General features: G+C 39.3%; 1 protein-coding gene across 1 annotated transcript in view; it reads left to right on the top strand.

The window, feature by feature from the left end:
* Positions 1 to 770: 770 nt before the first annotated feature.
* The window catches only part of LOC103371794 (leucine zipper protein 2-like), a 16,400-nt gene continuing 6,116 nt past the window's right edge, over positions 771 to 11,054 (top strand). Inside the window, exons 1-2 of the mRNA XM_008301246.1 lie at positions 771 to 828; positions 7,053 to 7,127. Of these exons, the coding sequence (XP_008299468.1) occupies positions 775 to 828; positions 7,053 to 7,127 (129 nt within the window). The 5' untranslated portion in view covers positions 771 to 774. The remainder of the gene's footprint in view (positions 829 to 7,052; positions 7,128 to 11,054) is intronic.

Genomic DNA, 11,054 nt, shown 5'->3' with positions numbered 1-11,054 from the left:
TCCTCTACATATGGCAGAACAAAGTTGACTACTTTGGCTTTTTACTACCAATTAAAGATGGATGTGATGCTACCCGTTGGTTTTGCCACTTCAAGATACCCAACTTTATCGTCTTTTTCCGTCTAAATGGAACTTTAATTTACTAAATTAACACCGTGCTGTATTAAAAAGTCTTAAAACTATCCACTGAGACCATAATCTTAATAGAAACATGCTTAATGAGGTAATAAATCATAAGAGAAGTTGTTCTCATAGGCTTCCTTTTTGCAACCGGAGGAGTCGCCCCCTGCTGGCTGTGAGACAGAATGCAGGTTTAGAGCATTTTGCATTGCCTTCATTTATCCGTAACACTAATTACATTCCCATCAGTCTTAGCTTGACTTGGTTGCATCGTAAGTAGCTGTAAAATGTAGATTATTGTTTTATTTTAAACCTCCTTTGTGCAGCAGACTTCAGAAGCAGCTGGTGAGGTTGTGCTTGGAAAAGTGGAAAACTTATTTAATTACCATTTTTAACGAGTTTCACCTCCAAGTTTTCATATTTAGGAAAGTCTCCTTCGGTTTGCCAGGACTCCATTTGTTTCTCGCTGCCTGTCGTGAAATAGTCGTCATCGTTTATTTACCACTAATAAAAACGCCTCTAAACGAACCCAACCTTTTGTGTTCTGGTCAATCAACAAGCTCATTTTTAAAACTCTCTGTCTTCTCCCTGCAGGATATCTCTAAAGTCCAGAGAATTGTCACGGCCAGTAAATCACCCCTGAACGTCGGCGTAATGAGGAGAGAGAGCGGCGGCGGCGGCGGCGTTAAAGAGTGCCAGATGGAAAAGGTGAGCCTTCGGAGTAATTAAACCGTAACGGCCTGAGCGACCCGAGGGCTCGTATCCGCCGCCTTCATCTGTTCACCAAACTCAGGCACCGGTCCCTGTTCAGGAACCAAACAAGCCCCTCCCGGTCCGAGCGTCTTCATTAGCGGCATTAATTAGAAAACTTTGCACAAGATCTGCAACAGGTTGGAACTCGACCAGACGACGTCGAGGCGTCGACTTTCACACTTATTTTGTTTTAATTGGATCTTATTAACTAATTATCTCACTGGTGCTGAAACAGTTCATATATGAGCTCATAGACAGAAACAGAAGCACTTCATTAAGTCATTTACATGCAACAAATGCTAAATATTCACCAATATGTAACCTTAGATGTTAGAGTATTTTTTATGTGAGTATTTTTTTAGCCTGTCAAACACTAATTAATTAGTACATTAACTGACTAGTTGATTAAAAGAAATATAATATTGACACTGTGAGACAAACATTTTCTGAAAGCATCACTAATTATGATGTACATTTTAGTTTTTTTTAAAAAACCTATTTCTATATTTTATTCATGATTAATTGGTGAAATAATCAACAGACTTTTCAATATTCACACTTAAATTACAGCAAAATTAAAATTAAACCACATAGACTTTCCTGATCAGTTAATTGAGTCATTTATGGAGCAACAAATGCTAAATATCCACCGTTTTAACCTTAAATGTTAGCATTAGCTGCTCCTTTTTTTATTTTTTAAATGTCAAGCGTTACCTATTTACCTGTTTCTATATTTTATTAAATTAAAAAATAGATGAACAAATAAAAAATTAAATCAGTTAATTGAGTCATTTATTGAGCAACAAATTCTAGATATTTGCAGTTTTTTCAAGTATTTGCTGCTTCTCTCTTTTTATTGTTTTTAAATATTTTGACCAGACTAATTAGAAGATTAATCGATTAGTTGATGAAAAGAAATAAAACATTGAATTAGATTCTGTATTATGTTTAATTTGGACGTTTTTCTAAACATGCCAACGTGTAAAAGTGTAACTGATATTTTTACACAATTTTTTTCCCATATTTTATCTTTGATTAATCAGTAAATCAAATTAAATAATCAACAGGTTATCCGATCATGAACACACTGATGAAAGTGTCACGTGACCTTAATTATCACTGATCAAACGTACATTAAGCCGTATGAAGTGTAATTAGTCCAGCGAAAAGGCTAAATATTTGCAGTTTTTTTTCCCCATATTTTATCTTTGATTCATCCATAAATCAAAAATAGATAATTAACTGATAATTCAATAATAAGAATTCTGGTGAACGTGCAGAAAAAGGCTGCAGATGTTACTGTCATGTGGCCTCACTGGTTTCTTTAATTAAAACTGAAATACAGAACGCCAGGTTTTAATTCTACGCTTTTCGATCCTAATATTTGTTCTAATAATTGAGGATTGCAGATAATATTGATTCTTTGATTGTGAATCGAACATCTTTTTGTTACCGGATCTATTAATCAGACCAAAACCAGCCATTTAAGGACATCATCGGGGGCCTTTTTCAATATTTTCCGACTAATTAATTGAAAAAAAAAAAAAAAAAAGCATCTGACAGATCAGATGAAAATATGTTTTGGTCGCAGCCTTGAATCCCGGCGGCGTGCAGAGACGACGGTGGCGTTGGAAGTTGAAGTGGAATTGCACGGCAGAGTAATGTAGTTGCAGCGAAGATAAAAAAAAAAAAAAAAAGAAAGAAAGAAAAAAATTTGCACATTGACTTCAAAGAGCTGTTCACTCAGGGCCTCGCTGACACTGTTGAAAGCAGTTATTGAAAGAGGAGAGCGAGAAGCAGCCGCTGACCTCGTCTATTCACACTCCTGGACGAGGACTCGCTGCCACACACCTGCTTCTGCCAGATCCGGGCCACGCTCACTTATCGGGCCGGTGGGGAGGGAGGGAGGTTCTGAAATCCCGTCAAAACCCAGAGGGTCTGGAGGAGAAAGGCGAGGAAGTGAGCGGGGTCCACCAGAAGTTTCTGACAAGTGGCTATCAAGAGCTGTCAGCAGATGTACGCTGATAGACTGCAGGAGGAAATTGCCCCCGTGTGGGAAACTGTGTCAAAAAAGATTGTTCCTTAATGAAATTGTGCCAAACACGATGTTCGCCGGCGAGCCACGACTGATTATGTAATTTTGGCGAGGATGCGAAGCTCCTGCAGCAAGAAGGAGAAACATGCTGATGCAGATAAGAGGAGACATATTTGAAAACACAGACTCAGATATTGCGTTTGTGGCTCTGTAGGCGGAGGAGAGGAAATGAGGGAAGACAGACGGTCTTCTGTGAGCTTCTTGTGTGTTTCGCAGCCACAACATTAAAACCGGAGCGAAGGCGAGTAAAGCTGATTATGGTGCTGCTGCGGCGCCGGCGCCTGTCGGGGGGCAAAAGGTGCGCTCGGTTTCTGGGAGTTGATGTAAGAATAAGTTTGACATGAGCTGAATTGTGAAGGCTACAGAACTGGGTCAGAGCGTTTCCCAAACAGCAGGTCGGTCTTGCGAGGTATCCCCAGCGTGCAGAGGCTGCTATCCACGAGAAAGTAGTCCAAGGTAGAGCTCATGATAGCAGCACCGGCCCAGTCTGCAAGAAAAAATAAAAAAGCTGAAGAAGTTGTAAAAGGCCGGTGATTTCTACGAGCTGGATATTAACCCAAACTGGGAGCTTTTCTTCATCTGAACAGGTCGTGTTGGTGCCGAAGCTTAACCAAGTATTTCTGTATTCTTAACAAACAGCCACAGAACAGGTGGTTTCTAACTTAAACCGGGATCTTCTCCTCAACTTATCTGGCCCTAAACAGCGACAGAAAACCAAATTAAATGGTAACAACACAAGAACCACACAGTGTTTGAACTCCAGTCATGTGGACTTTGTTGCTCACCAGTCACATGGCACGAATGCAGAACAATGAAAAAAACCAGAAGGAAAGTCAAACTGAAGTCAGTTTTACGAATACTTTGTTGTGTTGTGGACCAGCATTGGATGGAAAGGTGTTGGCGCATCGTAGCTACGAGGCCACAATGACAATATTAATCTTCTCCTTGTGTTTTGGTCTGGAGGGAGCCTCAGACTGGGTTTTAGACCGACGAGGTTCTCCTTCATTCTCAGGTGAAGTCACAACAGAATCACAGACGTCAGAACCTGTCCGTATGCAAAAAAAAAATCATAAGGTAACAACACAGCATGGAGTGAGCTGTGCTTAGTTTCCTATTGTCAAACTGTGGCAGGAAGTCCTTTTTTCATATAAATAATACTAAAAAGTGAGTTTGACAACTGGATCATGAAGTGGTGGAAAAACGTGGCTTAATCGGACGAATCTCGTTTTCTGTGTTCGATCCAAAAGGGACCTATCTTGGAACTTAAAGGAAACACTACTAATACCTTCAGAGGTCTCGTGGACTCTACGTCTGGACCGTAGGGATCCTCATCGATTGATTACAGCAGCTGGATGCACTATGGGAAGCTGGTAGAGGCAGTGAGATGCTCTGGACAGTAGATGTTACTCTGACAAGCACCACCTACCTAGACGATGTTGTCAACCACGTACGCCCAGTCATGGCAGTGGGATTCCCTGATGGCAGTGGCTTCTTTCGGCAGAAAACCGCACCTTCAGAAATGAACCAAATTTCAATTTATTCGAGCATCTGTGGGATGTGCTGGAAAAAGAAGTCCGATCCATAAGAGATCCACCTTCGAACTCACAGGAAGTGCTACTAAAACCTTCAGAGGTCTCGAGGAGTCTATGTCTGGACAGTAGGGATAATAATTGAACCGATTAAAAACATATTAACTAATAAGAAAGAAGACAAAGATCATACGTGTTAGAAAATGTCCTGTAGACCAGCTGTAGTACCTGGTTGTTCCACCAGGTGGAGCCTCTTACTGTTAAATACTGTCGAGACCAGAGGAGGCGTCACTCAGACCACAGGAAGTTCACGTTAGGTCACCATGACAAAGACTTCTGTGGTGGTTAATGGCATCTGGACATATTTTGGGATGGTAGAGTCATGTGATTATTGGTTGCTAACGCTGCCGTTAAGAAAGTCGTTTAAAATACGCATCGATAGTTGACGGGGCGGAACTGGTTTTGGTTTGGTTTGGTTGGCGGTTTTTATTTTCGTGGTGCATGTTTCAGTTTTAGCTTGAAATGTGGCGCTTTTGACAAACGGTTTTACTTTTACACTCAAGATTCAGATTTAACTGATACCGAAGCGTTTAGCATGAGGTCGCTGCAGTGCACCTTAAAGCAGCATCGCAGCATCGCATCCGACATCCTTGCATCCCATCGACCATGTCGGTACTACTTTAATAAAATCTGAAGTAATTCGACCGTTNAAACAGCCACAGAACAGGTGGTTTCTAACTTAAACCGGGATCTTCTCCTCAACTTATCTGGCCCTAAACAGCGACAGAAAACCAAATTAAATGGTGAGTAACAGCACAAGAACCACACAGTGAATGAAAAAGACCAGAAGGAAGTCAAACTAAAGTCAGCTTTACAAATACCTTGTTGTGTTGTGGACCAGCATTGGATGGAAAGGTGTCGGCGCATCGTAGCTATGAGGCCACAATGTGAAGGTGAGTTTGACAACCGGATCATGAAGTGGTGGAAAAAGGTGGCTTAATCGGACGAATCTGGCTTTCTGTGTCCGATCCATAAGGGACCCACCTTGGAACTTACAGGAAACGCTACTAATACCTTCAGAGGTCTCGTGGAGTCCACGTCTGGACCGTAGGGATCCTCATCGATTGATTATGGCAGCTGGGTGCACTATGGGAAGCTGGTAGAGGCAGTGAGATGCTCTGGATAGTGTTCAGCTGGGAAACCTTGATTCCTGCATGATGTAGATGTTACTCTGACAAGCACCACCTACCTAGACGATGTGGTCGATCACGTACGCCCAGTCATGGCAACAGTGTTCCCTGATGGCAGTGGCTTCTTTCGGCGGAACACTGCACCTTCAGAAATTAACTAAATCTCAGTTTAATCGAGCATCTGTGGGATGTGCTGGAAAAGCAAGTCCGATCCATAAGAAACCCACCTTGGAACTCACAGGAAGTGCTACTAATACCTTCAGAGGTCTTGTGGACTCTACGTCTGGACCGTAGGGATAATAATTGAGCCGATTAAAAACATATTAACCAATAAGAAAGAAGACAAAGATCATACGTGTCAGAAAATGTCCTGTAGATCAGCTGTAGTACCTGGTTGTTCCACCAGGTGGAGCCTCTGACTGTTTAATACCGTAGAGACCAGAGGAGGCGTCGCTCAGACTACAGGAAGTTCATATTAGGTCACCATGACAAAGACTTATGTGGTGGTTAAAGCGTCTGGTCATATTTTGGGATGCTAGAGTCATGTGATTATTGGTTGCTACGCTGCCGTTAAGAAAGTCGTTTAAAATACTCATCGATAGTTGACGAGTCTGAAATGGTTTTGGTTTGGCAAAACCAGATTCAGACTTAACTGGCAAATGAAGCGTTTAGCAGGAGGTCGCTGCAGTGCTCCTTAAAGCATCATCGCATCCGACATCCTTGCATCCCATCCACCACGTCGGTACTACTTTAATAAAATCTGAAGTAATTCGACCGTTGATGTTTAATCGTTATTCCGTCTCCAGCTTTGTTTGCGTCTCAACAAATCGCACCAACAGAAACCAAAATGGCTCCAAGTTTGGGAAACGGTCGTCCTCGCTCGTACCTCGATTCTGTAAACGAAACACATCCCACAGAGGCTGCAAATGATGATTATTCTTTTTTAGTACGGGTGCTTTTTTTTTTTTTTTTTTCAAACAATCATGAAAAAAAAAGCAATCAGGAAGTGGTGAAAAATGCCCGTCTTCAATTCAAAGAGCTCCAGGTGATGTCTTCAGATTGCTTGTTTTTTTTTTCCCTCCATCCGGCTGTTCAGCGTTCAGTTTACCTTGATACCATAAAAAAATAAAAAACAGAGACGTGCAGCATTCCTGTGATGGAACCAGCACATCCCAGTCCTTCATTAATTCACTGTTAATTCAATAATAAATACACAAACTGTGAATCCAAACCGCTCATAACTAAGGATGAGAAGGATGAGGTAGTTGATGCTCAATTAAAACCTTGCAGACCTTATTTTTTATTTTATTTTAATAAAAGTCTGTGATGTTTCATCTCATCGATGTTTTCTTTCTCCTCCTTCAGACCGGCAGCGAGTGTTTCCAGAATCAGACGGAGGAATCGGCTCCAGAAAGTAAAACGCTACCAGAGTCACAGCAGGTGGGTTTAAAGAGACAACGCTGTGCTTTGACATGATAGGAAATTATTAATAAGTTAATTACAGGAAGAGTCTTTTTTTATGTTTTTGTCTTGTTGTCAACGAATCCCAAGAAAGACTTTCTAATAATAAAACCTCCTGATTATATAGTTTAGAGTAATTTCTTGCTGTTACTTTGGATTTTAGTGAAAAAAGGAGTAAAGGATGCGTACTATGGATTAAATACTGAGTATTTTCAGCCCTGCAAACATTGAATAGTCACAATTTTTGCTTTGTTTGTTTTAATTAAAAAAAACAAATTTTCATGGAATTTATTGACAAAAATATAAATTCTATATGCTATTTAAAAAGAACTCACTATAACGAGGAAATGTTCTTGCTGCTGGGATGCCGAAAAAATACAGTAAAATAATCATCACATCAGAATTATAATCAGAAAAATAATGTGTATTTTTTTGGCTTCTTAATATTTCATGAAGAATATTTACACGTTTAAAAACAATAGAATTATTATTATTATAGAACACCTTTGAATTTAAAAAAAATAGAATTTTTAGTTTTTAGTTTGAATTTACTTTATCATATGTGTTTTAAAAATATTTAAATCTTGTGATGTAGATTAAACTTGAAAGAATCTGCTGTTAATTTTTACATTCTAGACCTACCACTTACTTTTCTGTTAATTCTATATATTTTTAGGAATACATTTACAGTATAAAACATAAATTTAGTCGTTTTATGTATTAAATAAAAAAAGAAAATGTTTGTGAAATTAGGATTCATTTTGCTAATTTATTTGTTTTTTGATGTGGAAAAAGTAAATTTTATGATTATTCACAACTTCCAGGTTTTTCCATCTTGTTTTACGCTAAACATGTAGATTTGCAGTTTATTCTGATTTAAAATAAAACATAAAAATGTCAGAAATTACATCATCATCCATCATATTTCTTATTTAACAAAGAAATCTATGAAAAACTACAAAACCTATGCAGATTTTTTTGGTTATTATCAATAATTGCATCTAATTTTAGAAATAATTCATTCAATTTAACAGTTTATTTTATGTTATTTTTATTTTTTTAAACATGTTATTTCACATTAGACATAAATTAAAACTTTATTTTATGAATATTTGCCTTTATTTTAAAAGTCACAGTAAATAAACTCGTCAGTAAAAGCTCATCACATCGCAGCAGATTTGCCGTTTTGAAAATCACATTTCTGCGACTTACCCATGAGGATGAACCTGACTGGGCCACCAGCTGGTTCTGATGGAGTAACCGGGCCCACGTCTTCCTGACAAGCTCCGACCAAACAGAACTCTGTGTACAACAATCAGCAAACAGCCCCGCCGCCTCCATCGCAGCCCTGAAGGAACCGACCGCAGCCCGGCGGCGTCACCTGCGTCCGGCGGGCCGAGCCAGAACCAGTGCCGGGCCGCCTCCTTCTTACTGAATCGAGTCACACCTGTTTGTCGGCGGCAGATGGTTCAGCAAAACAATGCATCTCATTTCAATGCAGCGCAGAACTGTGTAAGTGAGAAAGTGCCTCGCATTCCAAGTGGCGCTGATCCATTTTTAGACTATTTGCAGAAGAATGTTTCAGAGGGATCCTGACGAACGGGCCCACTTTGACTTCACGGCTTTTGGTGCCAAGAAAGATGTTCAGTGACAGTTTTTTTTGTTTTTTGTTTTTTCTTATGTAATGAGACCGATTCAAAGCAGACGCGTTCTGATTCCGATCCAACGTAAGGAATCGGATCTACAGAACGCGTCGCTTGTTAACGGAGTCAAAAGCAGTTTGTTCCCTGGAGGCGGTTCTGTTGTTCTGTGTCAACACCAAATATAATCAGACAGAAATCTGTGTGAGCGACTTGAACTGTAGCAGAAAACCAGAGGATCTGACTTCATGTCAGGAACAGAATCAAAGCCGACGAGTAACGAATCAGGTTCAGCGTTATCGTTATTATCTCATTAACTAGTTTGAATTATAATATATATAATTCTAATAGTTTTAGTTGATTAGCTTTAATTTTGTAAACATGATGGAATGATGCAGAAACAGAAATAATCTGGTGTAACTCTGCACAAAGGTGGCGTTATTAGTTGGATTTGATATCTTTTTTTTGTAAAAAAAAAAAAAAAAAAAATTAAAAAAGGTAAATAAATAAAATAAAACATAAATAATAATAATTTATTAAAAAATAATAATTTATAAAGATTTAAAAATGGTCAAATTACTTATTAATTTATACCATTATGTAAAAAATAAAGAAATAAAAAAACCTATATATTATTTTTTAAAAATGTCAAAAATACTCTTATTAGTTTTATTGTATTTGGTTAAAATAAAATAATAATAATGATGATAATAAGAAGAATTTAGAAAGCTTTAAAAATACCCAGAATACTTTCCTAAAACTCAGAATTATTCTTCAGATTTTAAGAATCCACTGTTGTCAAGTGTAAACCTGAGACTGTGGGTATGTTTTTGGATTTTTTAATGTTTAATAAAGAATATTTACAGACGAAACAAAACAAACTATATCTGATGTAAACACGATGGAATGATGCAGAAATAGAGATAATCTGGTGTAACTCTGCACAAAGGCGACGTTATTAATTAGGTTTTATGTCATTTTGTGTAAAAATTGTTTTAAAAAACTCAATTCTCTTTCAAATTGCAATAATTTGCTCTTTATTTTACATCATATCCAGTGTAATGTGAGTTTTTAAACATAAATTTAATAGATTTTTAATATTAAAGTCGTCCTGTATCAACACAGGCAGACTAATCTGTGTTTGTGACTTTAGCTGTAGCAGTAAAACTAAAACCTTTATCTTGACTTCTTAAGTTTTTTCATAAGAAACAGAACCAAAGCTGACTGGTACCGGCCCAGTTTCATCGTCGTCCTTCTCTCCTCGTTAGCTGTCATTGTGTTGCAGCACCAGATCCTGATCGACTCCTTCCTTCCTGCTCTCCGTCGGCGTCCCTCTGGCTCAGCGCTCGCCGTTCACCGTGTAGTAAACAATCTGATTAGCGCTGATTTGCATTCGGGTCCCTGCGGATCAATCTGCATTACGCCGCTCCTCGTTTCTGTCGCTGCTCCACCTTCATGATGAGCTCTCATGTTCGATTTGTGAGGCTCAGAGCCTGACGGCGTCTCCTTCTCGTGTTCAAACGGTTTTTTGGGAAGAATCAGTTTCGTGGTTTCACACCTGCTGAGTTCCTGCAACAACAACAACAACAACAACAACAACAACAACAACAACAGCAGCAGCAGGCGGGTTTAGGAGGAAAGCGGGGCAACAGCTACACGTTTAGGTGGGAAATATCGCACAACACGCCCTCGTTTGTTCCCTGAGACGCTCAGCGATGTGGCCCGAGGAGGTTTTAGTTAAATTATCTGTAATGTCAACAACACAGAAGGAAACAACATCTACAGTCGTGAGCAGAAGTTTACATCCACTGGTAAACACCATGTTTGTCATCTGGGGTCTCCAGTGACTCCATTAACTCTGAATTTAAGGCGTCTTTGTCTCGATCCGGTATTTTGGTTCCTTCATAGATTTATTAAAGGTCTTCTGGAAATATGGCAAAAGCTGCTGGTTAATAAATAGACATTCAGCAACTCGAATGATCAGTTTTGGTGATGGAGAAAAGAAAAAGAATCTTGTGTTGATCGATTCTCCTGAGTGGTTCTGATCGACTCCAGCTGCTGACTCATTCATGATCCACTCATTAGACTCAAACACAACAGTGGGAAAGTCTGAGGAGCTCAGCAAAGATCTGGAGAAGAACATCAGTGACTGGAACCAGTCAGAAAGTCACCTGGAGCCATTTCAGAGCAGCTTCAGAACCAGAACCATCAGTGGGTCAGCATAAAGTTCATGGTCCAGTTGTGTTACTGCCACCATCAGGAAGGA

The sequence above is a fragment of the Stegastes partitus genome, unplaced genomic scaffold (assembly GCF_000690725.1).
Source record: "Stegastes partitus isolate 25-593 unplaced genomic scaffold, Stegastes_partitus-1.0.2 Scaffold1646, whole genome shotgun sequence".
Taxonomy (NCBI): domain Eukaryota; kingdom Metazoa; phylum Chordata; class Actinopteri; family Pomacentridae; genus Stegastes; species Stegastes partitus.
The sequence above is the reverse complement of the archived record's forward strand: the minus strand, read 5'-3'. Positions and strand labels throughout refer to the sequence as shown.